We start from the raw sequence: 19,011 nt of genomic DNA, 5'->3' as shown, positions 1-19,011 counted from the left end.
AAAATAATACAAAAGAAATTCTCCAGAATGGTTCTCAAGTATGAGAGACGCTGCCTTTTCAATATGTATTAAGACAAGATTACAAAAGCTACCATGAACTTAAATTTTAAAACTAATTTTGTTGAATTAATCACCAGAGTATCAATATACAATAGAAAAGCAGGAATACACACACACATATATATCTTTATATATGCAACACCCTTAGTCTATGCCTGATTTGGGTTTCCCGGAGTTTCATGGACTCCCTGTCACAGGTCTCAGGCCACAGCTCACTTATGAACCTCCCAAAGTGAAAGCAGAGCCTACCCAATCTTTCCACAGCAGAGGTGGCAAAGGACCACTTTAATGAATATGCAATAAAAGCCAAATTCAAAATCAAATGCATACAGTCTAGTCCTTACCAAACTTATTTGCCATTACAGCACCAGAGTCAGTCAGTTCCAGTACTGACAAGTGTTGCAGATTGGACTCCCTGGGAGAACAGAGAAAAAGACAGCAGTTCTTCTACACAAACATTACTACAAGTTCTTCTCCATACAATACTGTCAATTTAATTAGTAAGTTGCATATAAAAGCTCTATTGAAAGGACATTGCCAAACAGGACAGTTCATCTTATTGAAAATGTAATTCTTTTAAGTAATGGTTTCTTTTTCTTTTGGTTATAAAGCAGCTCAGCCTACCTTTTGTAACTAGTATGTTTTTGTGTGTGGTCTAACTTGCCCTGTGACCTCATCTATTTGGCCTTCAATAGGATTTATCTTTACATTAAACACACACACATATGTAATAATGGTACACCTGAAACTCAGGTAACATTATGTGTCAACTCTATTTCAATTTTAGAAAAAGCATAAAAAACGCGTGGTTAGTGAAAAACTACCTCTCTCAACAGTTTCTAAGAAAAGACAAATGTTGGAAATTATACATATTTTCCATTTCCACTCCAGAATAAACATTTTTTCTTTTCAAAAAACCACATATATAATAATGTATATCTAGTATTTGATTCTTTTTATAAACTGCCTTCAACCTTTGGAAATTGAAGCAGCTAAATGCTCTCTGAATTTTATAGGCAAATCACGGAACCGCATAACGTTTACAATTTTTTTTAAGACAATGAAAAAAATAATCAAACTCGCAATTTATTTTAAAAATAACCAGAATAGTGAAACTCACAGCGTGTCAACTGGAACATCAGTTGCCAAGCACTGACTTCCCCACTTAATGAGATAATAAGATAAGAGTAGAGGAGTTGTTCGATGTAGTAGGTCTTGCTGGTCTTGAATGAGCTGACCAGCTCCCAAGATCACCTATACATGATGAGTGGGTGGGTGAGACCATACACAGCGATTAGTGATAACTCTTAAGGTTCAGGTGGAGGTAAAATAAATAACAAACACAGTTACAAAGGGCATACAAAAAAAGCGACACATGTACATAAAGGCAACACACCTATTAAATTTTAGGGTAGCAAAAATATCTACCCAAAGATTTAACAGTACAAAAATGCTGATGGTGAAAGAGAAAACACAAGTGTAATTTTCATTGAATCTGTGGGCTCAGAATTCAAGAACAGGAACAGCCCTTCCTTATGTTACTAGTCTTGGATAAAAATAGTTATGAACATTAGAGGAAATTTTGGCAATACCACCAAAAGCCTTAAAAATGTGCATAGCCTGTGACCAATCAATTCTGAGTTCTGAGAATTTATCTCAAAGATACAGTAGAGGTGTACGGATATTTATAGGTATGAGGAAAAAACTGGCAACAACCTGGATGGCCACAAATGGGACTGGTTGAATAAAACTGTGCTAGGATAACTATAAAAATAATTTTGTAGAATACTTAATGACCTGTGAAAATACTGATGAGCTGTGTAAGGTAGAATAAAAACAATCAGATTACAAAAATACCATGTAGCATATCCTAATTCTAGAAATAAAATGTTTGCAGAGAAAAAAGGGTGTACACCAACATGTTATCCCAGTTGTCACTGGGTCAATTACAGGTGAGTTTTAATTTTTTTTGTTTATAGACAGAGGTTTACATATAAAGGTTCTATGATGAACATCTATTACTTCTGTACTTAGAAAAAAAAACAATGGTTATAATTAACAAACAAACAAATGCCCCACAAAAACTACCGAAGAAATGGAAGACTGCAGAGATTGAAAAGAACTCAGTAAGGGCTGCCCTGAGTACCAGGCTCTCAGGAAAGGCTCCTGTGTCTCCCGGGTGGTCTTAAACAAATCATCTTCCTAAATGTCCTCCTTATTTTTACCTGAAATTCTACCATTATCAATGTATTTGAGTTAATAAATCCTGATTTAAAATATATGAATAGCTTTGGGAGTCCCAAAGGCCTTGCAGTTCTTTATACATTAACATGAGTTAGTGAACCAGACTGCTCCCTTGTCAGGCTAGGATGAGAGGACCAACTGACAGACAAGTGGGGCTTCTGCCTGAGGGCAGAAAGGCAATCTCCAAACATGGAACATTTAGTAGCGTGGGAGACAAGGACTACAAGATTACGAGACAACAAGACAAGAGTCTGGTGGCCTAAGAAGACTAGGATGGAAAAGGAAGCACAGAATGGAGCTGGGAGGACCCCAGGTGGTGCAGTTGGTTGGCTGAGCGTCTGACTCTTGGGTTTCGGCTCAGGTCATTATCCCAGGGTCATGAGATGGAGCCCCGAGTTGGGCTCCACACTGGGCATGGAGCCTGCTTGAGATTCTCTCTCTCCCTCCTGGCCCCCCACAGTGCACATGCTATCTCTCTCAAATAAACATACACATCTTAAAAAAAAAAAAAAAAAAAAAAAACGTGCCTAGGCTAAATTTTGTACTGCAAAAATTTCCTTTCTCTTCCACACTAAATGGTATCTTGTTATCACATGCAAAGTAGTTACTAACAATACTAAATTTTGGGAGAGCCACCCTGGGAAATTTCCCCATCACTATACATACAAAGATTAATTGTAAAATAATCTGCTTCATGGATTTTTTAAGCTTATTTATTTACTTATTTTTAAAAAAGATTTTATGTATTTATTTGACAGAGAGAGACACAGCGAGAGAGGGAACACAAACAGGAGGAGTGGGAGAGGGAGAAGCAGCCTTCCCGCTGAGCAGGGAGCCCGATGCGGGGATAGATCCCAGAACCCTGGGATCATGACCTGAGCTGAAGGCAGACGCTTAATGACTGAGCCACCCAGGCGCCCTAAGCTTATTTATTTTTTAAGAAGTAGGCTCCTCACCCAGCGTGGACCCCAACACAGACCTTGAACTCACAACCCTGAGATCAAGACTGAGCTGAGATCAAGAGTCTGACACTAAACCAACTGAGCCACCCAGGTGCCCTTATTTATTTTTAAGTAATCTCTACATCCAACATGGGACTCAAACTCAAGAGTCGCATGCTCTTCTGACTGAGCCAGCAGGTGCCCCATGTCATGTATGTTCTTTTTTTTTTTTTTAAGATTTTAATTAATTAATTAAAAAGATTTTATTTATTTGACAGAGAATGCCCACACAAGCAGGGGGAGAGGCAGGCAGAGGGAGAGGGAAAAACAGGCTCCCTGCCAAGTAGAGAGCCCGACATGAGGCCAGCTCACAGAACCTTGGCATCATGACCTGAGCCAAAGGCAGATGCTTAACCAACTGAGCCACCCAGGCGTCCCCATCATGTAAGTTCTTAATCTGCAATTTTAGACACTCACTACAGGTCAAACGTAGGTGATAGAGCAGTGAACAAAGACAAAAGTCTGCACCCATAGAGCCGACATTCCGCTCTGTGAGTAGATTTTACAGGTTTCCCCCAAGCACTACTTACGGCATCTCCCAGCCTCATTAGCAGATGCTGCAATATCACAAGGTCTCGGCAGATGAGGAAGCGAGTGCTGGCAATTTTACACACACCTCTGCACACAATGCATGCTGCTGTGTTGCCACCATACAGCTGGGAAAGATTCATTCGAATATTCAAAGGCTGAGCTATAATTAAGAGGAAAAAAAAAAAAGGAAAAGAAGTTAAAAGGAGTTAAACTGTTTTCTCTAAATCAAAGAGACACGTTTGTTGTCATTCACCTGGATTGAACCCCTTTTCCATTTCCACTTCTGTCTCATAATCCATTTCCCGCACAAGTAGCCCGATGGCCTGGATTGGGTTCTTGATCTCTTGCAGCTTACTGCAAATATCCTCCATCACGTTTTCTCTAGAAGGACAATCAGGAAACTATTACTACTGAGAATACGTAACACAGAAGACTCTATAAGTGCTATAAGCTAAATGCTCTATGAGACAGGAAGACTAGCTACACAATAAAGGAGTGGAGATAATCACTCTGGCATACAAGATACTTTACTTCATATAGCAAATTTTCCCTCATTCTTTCAGAAATGACAGACAAAATGCATGTGAGAAAATACTTTTATGTTTTAGAATTTATAGCTCAGTTAGTAGTTAATAGAGCATAATTTATGAGTCTGCTTCCAGATGTGAATTCATGTGTTAGATTTTGTTTAAAAGCAGAGACACCAATGAATATTATAGCAACTCATTTTAACTTCAAACCACTATTTTGCATGGACTTGAACGCACATTAAAAACTTGATGCTGGCACTAAAATTTGCTAAATTTCTATTAGGAAATGCACTTTACCCTAAATTCTCCTTACACATCAATAGTGATCAAATCTTCCAGAATCTGTTCTGCAGCCTTTTCTGGAGACTGTAGGTTGTAACAGCTCATTTCCATCACTGCTGACATATCCATAGTTACTGACTCCCCAATCAGGCGAAGACATTTTATAAGACACATGACATCCCGAGCAACATCCACATCTGTGAGTAAGAGAAAGTTAACATTCATGACTCAAGCCAATGAAGAGCCACTGATTAATATTATACTAAAATAAAATATTAATAATTAAATGCCAAGGATCTATCTGAGGTCTTGGAGATGCTTAGGCCTCTTCAGTTTTCCTTACAATATCTATATTGTGGTAAACTGACCAGGAAAGGTCATAGTGGCAATCAAAGTTTTTTTGCATCCACTTGAAACAAAGCATAGAGTTCACATAGGAAGGGGCTTAAATATGGACACAGTAATTATTATTACCATCAGATATAGCTGCCTCATCCTCTGCCAAAAGGTTCTCATCAGGCAGGAGATACAAATGATCCACTAAGGAGGAAGGCACAAGGAAGGACAGGTATCCCTGGAAATACAAATCTTCCAATTACACTTTTTGCAATGAATGTTTACAGGTATAAAAAAATTGAGACCTGAATCTTATCACGAGGAAACACCAGACATATCCAAGCTGAGAGACACTCTATAAAACAATAGGTATAGTTTTCAAAAAATGTCAATGTCATGGAAGACAAAGAAAGGTTGACAAAAGCTCAAGATTAAGCTAAATAAACATGACAACCAAATATATCCAAGATCTTAGATTGGATCCTATATCAGAGGAAAAATTATGGGCACAACTGGTAAAATCAGAATGTAACAGTACAATATCATATCAATAACGAATTACCTGATCTTTAAATTGTGCTGTGGCTATGTAAGAATACACTGTTCTTAAGAAACATAGTAAAATATTTAAGAATACAGGGGCATAATGTCTATGACTAACAGTCAAGTGGCTTAAGAAGAAAAATATTTATGTATAAAAGGAGGGAAAGCAAATGGAAGCTAACAAACAATGAATCTGGGTGAAGTGTATACAAAAGTTCTTTGTGCTACTCTTGTAACTCTTTAAAGTTTGAAATTACTTCAAGACATAAGGTAAATAACGTAAAATGCAAGAAAATTATAAATAATGCAGAAGACTATCTAAATACAAATGAACTATAATTCTAAAAGAAAAAAAAGTACTAAAAGCTAACTATAACATCTGACTTGACTGATAGTCTGAAAGATCCGCAGACCCATCTAAAGGAGTTCTATATGCTTTAGCTCCCTTACTTTTTTCAGTAGGCACACCATGTTTGTGTGTGGATTCAAATGAAGGGCAAGAGGATGAGAGAGGGCTTCTTGGTACTGAAGACAACAGGCATAGAACTTGCACCAGAATTCCTGTTGTAAATTTCGAAACTCCTCCTGGGAAAATTCATATTCTGTTACACTTCCTTGGAGCTGGCAAAGAAGAAAAGGCAGGGAGGGGGGGAGAGAGAAACTCTTAATACCATTTGGGATCTTTCTTCCCCAAAACATAACTGTCTAATATCATTTTACTAAGTTATAGCCAAATGAATATCCCATATTATGCATTACATGCCATAGACTATATATATCTAATTTTCAAATTAAAAGGTTTAAACATTTATACTTCCTACTAACAAGGTCCAGTGAACAACTTGAACAATTCCTCAGCACCAATCTACCCTGTACCAAGAAATTATTCTTTCTCTACCCAAACCTCACCTCACTTTCAACAGCTAAAGTGACTTCTTTCTTCAGTTCACTCCATGAAAGATCTAAATTCCTCTCAGTTCCTCGACAGAAAATCTAAAATTAAAGGAGACATTTTAGAGTATTATACACTACCCAAAACTGAATGAGAAATACTTCAATTTAGAAGGCAATGAGCCAATACACAGCTATACAATAGAAACTGAACACGCCTGAACAACCCGTCTATGTCTAACTCTGCGAATAATTCCTGTATGTAAAATCATAGCCAGTTTGAAATCATTGTTTTTTTTTTTTAAATCATTTATATAGACCAGAAAAAACTACAGAAATCCATGAATCTGACAGAATTAGAACAGGGTACAACTGGATTACAAAAAGCAAAAAAACCTCTGAAAGGCTATTGCTCAGCCAGAAGGAAGATATAAAATGATGCTAAATACACACACCCAAGACTGGCACAAAAGCAAGCTAGAGTAGTCTTGTGGCTGGTCACTCTACTAGGAATGACTCTCCTAAAGGAGAGCATTTATTTTATTTATTTATTTTTTAAACATTTTATTTATTTTTTGACAGACAGATAGAGTGAGAGAGCACAAGCAGAGGGAATGGCAGAGGGAGAGGAGAAGCAGGCTCCCCGCCGAGCAAGTAGCCCCACATGGGGCTCAATCCCAGCACCCTGGGATCATGATGTGAGCCGAAGGCAGACGCTCAACCAATTGAGCCACCCAGGCGTCCCTAAGGAGAACATTTATGCCTTAGTGATTATTTAATATTTCAGTGTGCAAGAGATATCATAAGACAAATACATTTAATTGTTAACAAGGAAGAAGGCTGATGGGATGAAAAGAAAAAACACCTTAGAAGGGAGTGACTGTGTCACCCACAAGTTTTAGCAGAGAGAAAACAGCAAACATGCAACAGCCAAATATTTAAGAATGTATGTAAAAGAAAAAGGTCTAGAAATGGTATCATCTGAGAGAAAGTTAAGGAACTGGGTGTATTTAATCTGGAGGAAGATTCCTAAAGTATTTGACTAGTTGCTTTGCAGAAGACAGGCATATTCCATGAAGTCCCAAAAGAGAGAACCCACCAAAAGGATAGGGGCTAAATGTGATCTAATATTGGGAAGAGCTTTTAAATAACAGCTTGGGAACAATAACTCACACAAGAGCCAGTGGGAAACTGATCACTGAAGGCAGAGACAACCAGGAGCTGAATGGTGGTTGGAAAAGCCTCAGAAGGTGTTTCTTTGTGTGGAAGGTTAGGTGAGGAGATTCTGAGGGACCTTTCAGTTCTATGAGTGATTATTGTTTTTTTTTTTTTTTAAGATTTTATTTATTTATTTGACAGAGAGAGAGACAGCGAGAGAGGGAACACAAGCAGGGGAGTGGGAGAGGGAGAAGCGGGCTTCCTGCTGAGCAGGGAGCCTGATGCAGCCGAGCTGAAGGCAGATGCTTAATGATGGGGCCACCCAGGAGCCCCTGATTATTCTATTTTTAATTCACGAAGTTAATGGCAATTTAAGGAAGCCCAAGTGACTTTAAAGAATCCTTTTGTAAAGCATTAAGTATCTCTTAAGCCATGTGACTTTGAAGATTAGATTTTCAGAGGTTTTTTTTGAATCTGAACTAAGTCAGACCTTCGTTGTATTAACAAAAGGGTAAAAGAGAGTACCATCAAAACTAACCAAGAAAACATTTTAAATTTCTTTCAAGTACTGAGATTACATGCAGAATAGTATGGTATCTTTTTACAATAGTGAAGGCACAAATTTCTCTTTTTACTACTGGCACACTTCAGTAGTCATTGGGAAAGTACCCACAGCTCTACCTCCCTGTTGGGAGTCTTACTTAATGGAAAAAACATTTAAAAAATTACACTAATAAGGGCGCCTGGGTGGCTCAGTTGGTTAAGCGACTGCCTTCGGCTCAGGTCATGATCCTGGAGTCCCTGGATCGAGTCCCGCATCGGGCTCCCTGCTCGGCAGGGAGCCTGCTTCTCCCTCTGACCCTCCCCCCTCTCATGTGCTCTCTCTCTCTCTCATTCTCTGTGTCTCAAATAAATAAATAAAATCTTTAAAAAAAAAAAAAAAAAAATTACACTAATAAGCACATGTATCTACAACTGCAAAAATATGTTTGGTGTTTAGTGTATATAAAACAACAATAATTAATAGTATTATTATTATTATTATTATTTTTAAAATATTTTATTTATTTGACAGAGAGAGACACAGCGAGAGAAGGAACACAAGCAGGGGGAATGGGAGAGGGAGAAGCAGGCTTCCCGCCGAGCAGGGAGCCCGATATGGGGCTCGATCCCAGGACCCTGGGATCATGACCTGAGCTGAAGGCAGACGCTTAACGGCTGAGCCACCCAGGCGCCCCAATAGTAATTACTAATCATACAATGATAGTGACAAAGTAAGAGATAGTCTTAAATAAATTTAAATCTTTTCTTGCTGACCTGTAAAGCTTTACATAAAGCTGCATTTATGAATCGTCCTGGTGTAAATAGATTCTGCAAATACATCTCCTGTTAGAACAGTAAAACAAAAATTAGTGTCATTCTAAATAGATAAAATCTGGAAAAATTTGAAGGAAGAATTCATCACATTAGCACCAACATTTGAGTCTCCATTATATAAATATAGCCTTTCTATATTTGAGCAATACCAAATACTAGAGCAGTTCTGTCTTTTCACATTGAGAAGACTGCAATGTCTCTGAGTCAACTAGGTGTACTATAATGAAATCAGTGTGTTCCTCATGGAGTACTTCATAGCATTCTACTGGAAAACAGAGCTTGTCAGATGCCAACCTTAAATGGAAAAGGCGAACCTCAGTTTATTGGTGATACACACTGGGAAGAGAACAATTAAACTAAACTGGTTTCTACACAATCCACAAAGTGGCTCACATATAAAAGAAAAGGAACCAAGATTAGGCATTACATGTAAAAAACAAATAAAAACCTGCAATAAGCTGTCACTAGCAGGGAAATGAAGTAGAGAGAAAAAAATGGGAAGTCCTATGTTGCCTAATTATTCTGCCCAAATTTTTAAATCAGATTTGCAGGAAGTAGCAAACCTGACTGACCTTCATTCAAATTTCCTTCCTCCTACTAAGGTTCTAGGGAATGACCTCGGGCCCATAATCTTCAACCTCATTTTAACATGAAGGCATCATCTGAAAGCTTTTGCTTCTACTTATCCTGAGGGTATCTCTGAAAAACAGGGAGACTGGCCTGTTTTGCTCGCTATTGTATTACCTTTTAAAGTTATTTTCTTCGTAGTATATACGCTACCAGAATTTATCTGATTTCTAGTTTATACATGCATGTACCAACACGGTTGGTATAGTGGACACATAGTGTTTATGCCTGCCCAGGATCCATTTCCCTTCTTTTACTAACAAGTCCCTATCTTTCTCTGGGGAACCATTCCTCCTCTACCCATATTCCCCATACTCAACTGACCTCACCATCTCCACAAGAGCAAGGTGCAGGTTGGACAGGTTTCTCATGCCAAGCCAGATTACCTATTCCTTCTGCTCAGAGTGACTACATCAGAAATCAGCACATGGTTCAAGCCAGGTAAATGAGAGTCTACTTCAGGACCAGGGACAGAGGTTCTTTCTTTCCTCTGGGGTTCCTAAGTTCACAGAATGCACAGGCTCAAGGAGCCTGCCTGAGAATAAACCCAACAAGGAGGAAAGCAGAATAGAGAAAAAGGAGAGATCAAGCCCTGAAAGCACTGTTCCAGCCATGGCTGAAGCCAGGTAACTCTCAGCTTCTCAGCTGCACAAATCAATACATTTTCCTTTTAAGCTTAAGTCAGTTTGAGGTGGGTTTCTTTCACCTGCAGCTGAAAGAATTCAGACTAATACAACTGATTCTTCTCAAACTAATGATCAGAGTAAATCATCCCCTTACATAAGACTTTAATGTTGCTTACTCTGGGGTCTTGATCATCTCGGAGAATGATCTCTTCCTCTGGCAGAGAGTGCATAAAAACCGAATTCCATTGACCTGCAGCATTACTACAGGGAAACAAAAAAGACCATCAGCCTACATAAAAATGATAACTAAAAGCTTAGCTGTTGATCTAGTAAAAGTTTAAAAATAAATAAATAAAACTTATTTTCAGCAGTCTGGCTTTACAGAAGTGCTCTTAACAGTTTAACAGGCATCTTCCTGAAATTAAAACTCTAGCCACAAATCTATAAATAATAGCTATTAATGTGCATTTACTATATGTTAGACACTATGCTAAGTGCAGTTAAGGGTATTACTCATGAAAGCCTTATGGTAACTCTAAAGGATGTACTACCCCCATTTTGCAGATGGGGAAAGTGAGGCTTAGGGCATCTCACAGCTACTCAGCTTCACAACTGGATTCAAACTCTCATCTGATACCAGAGTTCTGCTTTTTACTATTTTGCTGGAATGCTATCTATAAGGGGTATTTTCATATTTTGTGAGGTGTGGCTCAACCGTCTGGGGCAACTATTCCTTTAATTCTGTTCTAGAATACAGGGTTATGAGGGATCCCTAAGGTTCAATTAATTTAGTTCCAAGGACATTAAGCTGTATGCCAGGGAATCCTACCCAGGTCATTTCAGGGGTTACACAGTGTTTGATTCAAAATTATTTTTTTAATGTATTTTGTAACTACTAAAAAACATCTTATACTATTATCATGTACATTAATAATATTAGAGACCAAATATATCTAATATTAGAGATTATCAACACATTAAATTGTGTTACGATTTTATACTCATAAAATACTAGTTTTATATACTGGCGTTCATTATCTTTCAGAAAAAGGGGTTTCCTGTTTTAAAAAAGTTTGAAAAGCACTATACTTGTGCAATCAATGTCTCTTCTTATGATGAGGAAATTGAGTACCCAAAGGGGCTGTAGTATCTTTTGGAAGTTGTGGCTGTCAGAAGTAGTCTGCTCAGAAGCAAAGAAAACTCCCAAATTAGAATTATTTTGGGTATGTGCCATTTCTCCCAAGAAATATGGTATTTTCTTTATCTCATTCCTAAGTAATTCTTCATTTTGTTCTAAAACCAAAAGGTAAGAAATAACACAAAATGCAAAAGGAGGAATTTCGGAAAATAGTTAACAACAGGCAAACCCAGGGCTGAATCCTTTCAATACGAACACCTGACTTTGGTTCTACATAAAAAGCTCTGTTTTCTAAATATGAAACTCCTTGGGGTGAGGCAGGATGACAGAGGTAAGTGATCCATACTGTTCATAGTTGATGTATTTCACAACAGTTTGGTTTTCAGCATCATGCCACATAGCCCAGATATCTGTAGAGGTTATGGCAAAGTCAATCAGTGTCTCCTAGGGGGAAATATGAGGGAAAAAGAGGTTAAAATAAGAAAGGGTAATAGCTTATAGTGACTTAAATTTGTATCAATAGGAGGTAAAAGCATAAAAACAAAAGATGGTACAAGAACTTGGTAAAACCCAAATGAAATTTTGTTTGCATGTATCATTAAATATTCCATTTTAAGATTTCCATCCCTTTACAACATAGTTGAGTCAGTCAATACTTCTTTCCTGTACTTGTGTGATATGCAAAGGATGATCCAACCTACCTGAGAAGTGAATAGGGAGGAAATGTGATCTAGACTATAGCGGTTATTCTCAGTGCTCACCAGCTGGAAAATGCAGAACTGTTGAAACATAAGTTGATAATTTATTACTTGAAATAATCAACATGCTATTTTCTAAGAGTTATGAGCATCCAGAAACCAATTTTTTTAAAAATGTGGTAAAATACACATAACATTTATCATCTTAACCATTTTTAAGATACAGTCAAGTAGTGTTAAATACATTCACATCATCATGCAACCTATTTCCAGATATTTTCTCATCTTGTAAAACTGAAACTATACTCATTAAACAACTCCACACTCCCTTCTCCCTCCAGTCCCTGGCACCCACCATTCTACTTTCAGTCTCTATGAACTTGACTACTCTAGGCACTTTTTATATAAGTGGAATCTTCTTTTTTAATATAATTGGAATTTTTTTTTTTTAAATTTATTTATTTGACAGAGAGAGAGACAGCGAGAGCAGGAACACAAGCAGGGGGAGCGGGAGAGGGAGAAGCAGGCTTCCTGCCGAGCAGGGAGCCTGATGCGGGGCTCGATCCCAGGACTCTGGGATCATGACCTGAGCTGAAGGCAGACGCTTAACGACTGAGCCACCCAGGCACCCCATATAATTGGAATCTTAATAGTATTTTCTTTTTTTGTAACTGGATTACTTCACTTAGCTTAACATCCTCAAGGTCTATCCATGATGTAGCATGTGTCAGAATTTCCTTCCTTTTTAAAAAGGTTGAATACTACTCCATTTTATGTATATACCATTTTTATTTATTCATTCATCTGTCAAGGAACACTTGGGCTGTTTCTAACTTTTGGCTATTGTAAATAATGCTATGAATATGGGTGTATAAATATGTCTTTTTTTTTTTAAGATTTTATTTATTTATTTGACAGAGACAGAGAGAGAGAGGGAATACAAGCAGGGGGAATGGGAGAGGGAGAAGCAGGGGGAATGGGAGAGGGAGAAGAAGCCTTCCCACTGAGCAGGGAGCCCGATGCAGGGCTAGATCCCAGGACCCTGGGATCATGACCTGAGCCGAAGGCAGACGCTTAACGACTGAGCCACCCAGGCGCCCTATAAATATGTCTTTGAGACCTTGCTTTGAATTCTTTGGGGGTATATACCCAGAAGTGGAATTTGCTGAATCACATGGTAATGCTATGATCAATTTTGTTTTGAGGAACTGCCACACTGTTTTCTACAGTGGCTGCGACATTTTACATTCCCACCAGCAACGCACAAGGGTTTCAATTTCTCCATATCCTTGTCAACCCTGCTATTTTCTGGGTTTTTTTTGGATAGTAGTCATCCCATGGGTGTGAGGTAGTATTTCATTATGGTCAGAAGCCTGTTTTTAAGTTTATATTTTTACTAAAGTACCAGAGATAATTAATTTGAGAGAGAGCGTGAGAGTGAGCATGTGCTCCAGAGTGCAGGGAGGGGCCCAGGGAGAGAATCTTCAAGCAGACTTCCCACTGAGTATGGAGCCTGATGCGGGGCTTGATCTCCTGATCCATGAGATCATGACCTGAGCTGAAACTAAGAGTCGGCTGCTCAACCGGCTGACCAACCCAGGAGCCCTGTACCAGAGATAATTTAAAACATATGTGCAATACATATCAACACTAGTTAACTTTACTAAAAACTAAACTCTGTAATTCAAGTGTAGTATTTAACTCTACTACCAAAACAAATATTTTCAAACTAAAAATGATATTTAATGGATATTTTATTTATTTATTTTTTAGATTTTATTTATTTATTTGACAAAGAGAGACAAAGCGAGAGAGGGAACACAAGCAGGGGGAGTGGAAGAGGGAGAAGGAGGCTTCCTGCGGAGCAGGGAGCCCGACGAGGGGCTCGATCCCAGGACCCTGGGATCATGACCTGAGCCGAAGGCAGGCGCCTAACAACTGAACCACCCAGGCGCCCCTAACGGATATTTTTAAGTAATTTTTTGGATAAAGAAAATTCACTATAAATTGATGAGTGACAATGATTCTGTCTTTATAACACAAGCAACTGTCCACAAGGAAGTACTAAAAGAAAAATATACAGTGAGAGTCCCTCTTGGGAAAAAAATAGCAGTGTATGAAATATGGAAAATATATATAGTATTCATATTCATCTTAGCCTAGAGCTATATTTTACAAGTTGCAGATCTCAACCCCTTAGTGGGATATAAATCAATTTAGTAGGTCTCAACCATGTTAAAAAACAACAACAACAACGTATCAGAGTTCATCAGTTCATCACTCCTAGTACAGGTAAGTATGTTTCATGAAAATTTTTTTGTTACATGTCCATCATCACATATGTGTATAGTAAGTAGTAAAGTAAGATATTTCTTATTATAGATTCTAGCCAAAAAACAAGTTGGAAAAATGCTGGGCTAGTGTAGTGCTTCTCAAACTACTTACCTGTAGTAAAGGACCAGTTTTTTTTTTTTTTAATTTCTAACCTGTTGCAGATTGATACTTTTACAAAATACAGAAACCTTGAATGTGAATGTCTGTAGCAATGTCAAACCACTATAAATGTCTCTAAAAGTTTTCCTCTCACTTTCTGTAGTTATCTTACTGCAAACTGGTAACCAAGAATTTGTGGCCCAGGACCAGTCCACAGACCACACACCACGGGTCTGCAGGACTTCTGTTTGTGAGTTGTCTTAGTGTCTTTTTTTTTTTTTTAAGATTTTTTATTTATTTGAGAGAGAGAGAATGAGAGAGAGAGCACATGAGAGGGGGGAGAGTCAGAGGGAGAAGCAGACTCCCTGCCGAGCAGGGAGCCTGATGCGGGACTTGATCCAGGGACTCCAGGATCATGACCTGAGCCGAAGGCAGTCGCTTAACCAACTGAGCCACCCAGGCGCCCTGTCTTAGTGTCTTAGATGGAATACAGGCGGCAAGCTTATGATCTCAATGAGAACAAGATGCTGGGAATGACCAAAGTAATACACTTACTAAAGAATTAGAATCCAAAGAACCAAAAGGAAAATAAGAAACAAATGAAATTAATAGCAATGGACGTAAGATATTACAGATAAAAGAAAAACAAACTTCAACCGTGCAGATTAGGGGAAACAAACAGGATGAAGAGCAGTTTTTGTGAAAGGGGAAAAAAAAGGACTACAAGTTCATTATGACCGGAATAGGCCTAACTGCCAAAAAAGCTGATTTGATTTTAGGTTTCACTAATAGAACCATAATGCTCAAAATGAAGGAAATAATAGGTCTGCGCAGGGGCACCTGTGGCTCAGGTCATGATCTCAGGGTCCTGAGATCCAGCCCTGAGTAGGGCTCCACACTCAGCAGGGAATCTCTTTGTCCCTCTCCCTCTGCCCTCTCTGCCGCTCATGCTCTCTAAGAAATAAACAAAATCTTAAAAAAAAAAAAAAAAAAAAAAAAGCTCTGCTCAATTTGACAGCACTCCTACATTCAATTTTGAATCTTTTAGAGGCGTGCTTCTAAAAATGTGGGCCACAGACTGTTTCAGGGGATCAGTGAAGCTGAAACCCTTTCCTTTTAAATTTTTTTCTAAGTAATCTCTACATCCAACGTGGGGCTCAAACTCACCACCCCAAGATCAAGAGTTGCACGTGACTGCTCTACCGACTGAACCAGCCAGCCCCCACCCCTGTGAGGCTGAAAGTCTTTTCATAATAAATACATTATTTGTCTTTTCCACTGTGTTGTTATTTTTGCATTGATGATGAAAAAGCCTAAATAGAGGGTAAAATTACTGGTGTTTTAACATGAATCAAGGCAATGGCACCAAACTGAATGCCCTTTCATGATAAAAACAATAAACTAAGAGCAGAAGCACTTCCTCAACACGATAAAGGGCATTTATGAAAAATTCACAGCTAACATCATACTTGATGGTCAAACACTGAAAGCTTTCTTCCTTAGATCAGCAACAAGACAAAGATGTAAGCTCTCCCCACTTCTATTCAATATTGTACTGAAGGATCTATCCAGGGCAATTAAGGAAATAAAAAGGCATTCAATTGATTCAATTGGAAAGGAAGTAATAAAACTATTTGCAGATGAGGTTATCTTGTATATAAGACAGTCTAAGGACTCCACTGTAACACTATTAGAATAGAAAAAAAAAGAATAGAAAAATTCGGCAAGGTTGCAAGATACAAGATCAATATATAAAAATCAACTGTATTTCTATAAACTTGGATTATAAAATCTGAAAATTAAATTGAGAAAATAATAATTTCATTTCAATAATTTCATTTATACTAGCATTAAAAGGAATAAAATACCTAGAAATAAACTGATCAAAAGAACTGCAAAACTTATACTCTGAAAACTATAAAACATTATAAAAAAAAGAAAAAATTAAAGATCTAAAAAAATGGAAAAACATCCCATGTTTATGGACCAAAAGACTTAATATTGCTAAGATGGAAATACTGTCCAATATCATCTACAGAACCAACATAATCTCTATCAGAATCTGTCAAATAAGAAATATATATATTGGTCTCTGCCCCAGCTCCTGATACTGAGCTAAAACGCTTGTATTTTCCTGAGTGATGGAAATGATAGGAGCATCTTATATAGAGCTCCTAAATCCTTTGGAATTTCCTGGGTGATAAATGCCTTTTTTTTTTTTTTTAAGTAGGCTCCACACCCAACATGGGGCTTGAACTCACCTAGAGATCAAGAGTCACATGCTCTACCAACTGAGCCAGCCAGGTGCTCTGGAAACACCTTTTGTTCGAATGAGGTAACTCCTGGATAGCTTCAGGATGGGGGCTGGTCACCAGGAAGACCAAGCCATGATTGGAAGTTTGGAACTTTCAGCCCCAACCCCATTCTCTGGGGAGGCTGGGGGAGGCTAGAGACCAAGTTAATAATGGATCACGTCTACGTCATAAAGCCTCCATAAAAATTCCTATAGTATGGTATAGGGAGAGCTTCCAGATTGGTGAACACATCCATGTACCAGAAGGGTGGCACACCCCAACACGACAGGGACAGAGGCCTCTGAACTCAGGACCCTTCTGGACTCATCCTCTATACTCCTTCATCTAGTTGTTCATCTGTATCCTTTAACATATGGTAAACTGGCAACTGTAAGTTAATGTTTCCCTGAGTTCTGTGGGCTACTCCAGGAAATTGAGACCAAGGACAGGGTCATGGGCTGAATCAAGAGCCCAAGGCAGTAAAAGGACGCCTGGGTGGCTCAGTCGGTTGAGTGTCCGACTCCTGGTTTTGGCTCAAGTCATGATCTCAGGGTTGTGAGATCGAGCCCTGCGCTGGGCTCTGCACTCAGCAGGGAGTCTACTTGGGATTCTTTCTCTCCCTCTCCCTCTGCTCTCCCCTTTCTCTCTCTCAAATAAATCTTTTTTTTTAAATTTTTTTTTAAAGATTTTATTTATTTGATAGAGAGAAAGACAGCGAGAGACGGAACATAAGCAGGGGGAGTGGGCGAGGGAGAAGCAGGCTTCCCGCTGAGCAGAGAGCCCAGTGCGGGGCTGGATCCCAGGACCCTGGGATCATGACCTCAGCCAAAGGCAGACGCCTAACGACTGAGCCACCCAGGCACCCCTCAAATAAATAAATCTTTAAAAAAAAAAAAAAAAAAAAGAGCCCAAGGTGGTAAAAAGAGTATCCATTTTTGGCTTCGGGTGTAGGTCATGAGCAGGGTATGAGGGCTTTCACACATAGGTAGAAGGGTGGGAACTCAAGCAGGATGATGAGAGTATCCACACAGACTAGCAGTCTGTATTGGTGATCAGAGCCCGAGTAGGGGAGGGGGTGTCCTCTGAAAGGGAGTTGCAGAGTATCAGCCCAAATAGAGTAAAGAAGGCATCCAGAGGGAGGGGCAACCTGTAGTTGGGCATCAGAGCCCAAAAGAAGTGAAGGGGGCACCCAGAAGGGCACCTCCAGCAGAGTGAGGAAAAACCCTACCCTCACTGGAATGTTATCAGGATTAAACAGATAATATGTGTAAAGTATGTAGAGTAAGAGCCCAGAGTAAGCACAGTCCAAGCATTTGCTATTAATGTACGTAAGGGATCATGCCAAACACAGAGTATCCAACAAATGGTTGTTTACTCTATTATTACACCATTGTATTACATCCTAAATACCTCATCTACATACAACAACTAGTGTTTGGAAGATGAGCAAAATTATTTCTAAAAATTAACTTCCCTCCAACCACTTAGTAACACCTACGTCCCTTTCATGATTCCATTTTTCCACCCAGACGTCCAAATTGGCTCTTTCTTGTTAAAGCTTTGGTTAACTTTTCCTTTCAGATTCCTTTAAACTCTCAACTCCCTTTCATCCTGACTTCTTCAAGATCTTTAAATTCACGTATTAACACAAAACCCATCATTTCCACAGAAACAACACTTGAAACACCTACGCTGGTGTGAAGAGCTTAAACAGACTCAATGAATATACAGCCCCCTCCTCACATCGGTACATAGTGCATAGCTTGGCAGAGGTCTTATGTGTTTCATACCTGTCCTTGTTTGGGCACATGCATGTACACCCCTATGTAGAGTCCCATGGAAGGGGAATAAGCAAGTCGTAATTTATGTCCAGTCCCAGCGGCGAGCCGAAGGTCTTTAAACGTGGGAACATACTCCAGCATGTCGGCGGCCATCAGGCACATCTGGTCCTGCCCAAGATGAGTCGACAAGTAGTGTCAAAGAATATCCAAGCTAGAAAACAAACTCCTTCCCTTTCGAAAGGAGGCACATCCATTACATCTACCACTCTTTCCCTTTTATCTGCTGAGGGACACTACAGGGTTTTTTAAAGGCTGAGATGAAAATATCTCTTCAGTCTGATAAATAAAACCATCAACTGTTTTATGAATCTTAAAAACTACTTTATAGGGCAACCCATTTAGGACCCCTCTCACTCTAGACAGCTTTCTTTCCTTTCTGCTCTCACCTTCACTTAATAAAC

General features: G+C 38.9%; 1 protein-coding gene across 2 annotated transcripts in view; it reads right to left on the bottom strand.

Annotated features, from left to right (window-relative positions):
• NUP160 (nucleoporin 160) overlaps positions 1 to 19,011 on the bottom strand; it is a 49,118-nt gene that overhangs the window by 20,620 nt on the left and 9,487 nt on the right. For both annotated transcript variants that reach the window (XM_036105123.2, XM_036105124.2), the window contains 13 exons: positions 18,560 to 18,718; positions 12,046 to 12,123; positions 11,691 to 11,788; positions 10,383 to 10,467; positions 8,894 to 8,962; positions 6,437 to 6,520; positions 5,978 to 6,148; positions 5,123 to 5,222; positions 4,680 to 4,845; positions 4,090 to 4,217; positions 3,836 to 3,996; positions 1,181 to 1,314; positions 405 to 475 (listed from right to left, as the gene is read on the bottom strand). In XM_036105123.2, coding sequence (XP_035961016.1) covers positions 405 to 475; positions 1,181 to 1,314; positions 3,836 to 3,996; positions 4,090 to 4,217; positions 4,680 to 4,845; positions 5,123 to 5,222; positions 5,978 to 6,148; positions 6,437 to 6,520; positions 8,894 to 8,962; positions 10,383 to 10,467; positions 11,691 to 11,788; positions 12,046 to 12,123; positions 18,560 to 18,718 — 1,504 coding nt within the window. The remainder of the gene's footprint in view (positions 1 to 404; positions 476 to 1,180; positions 1,315 to 3,835; positions 3,997 to 4,089; positions 4,218 to 4,679; positions 4,846 to 5,122; positions 5,223 to 5,977; positions 6,149 to 6,436; positions 6,521 to 8,893; positions 8,963 to 10,382; positions 10,468 to 11,690; positions 11,789 to 12,045; positions 12,124 to 18,559; positions 18,719 to 19,011) is intronic.

The sequence above is a fragment of the Halichoerus grypus genome, chromosome 11 (assembly GCF_964656455.1).
Source record: "Halichoerus grypus chromosome 11, mHalGry1.hap1.1, whole genome shotgun sequence".
Taxonomy (NCBI): Eukaryota; Metazoa; Chordata; class Mammalia; order Carnivora; family Phocidae; genus Halichoerus; species Halichoerus grypus.
The sequence above is the reverse complement of the archived record's forward strand: the minus strand, read 5'-3'. Positions and strand labels throughout refer to the sequence as shown.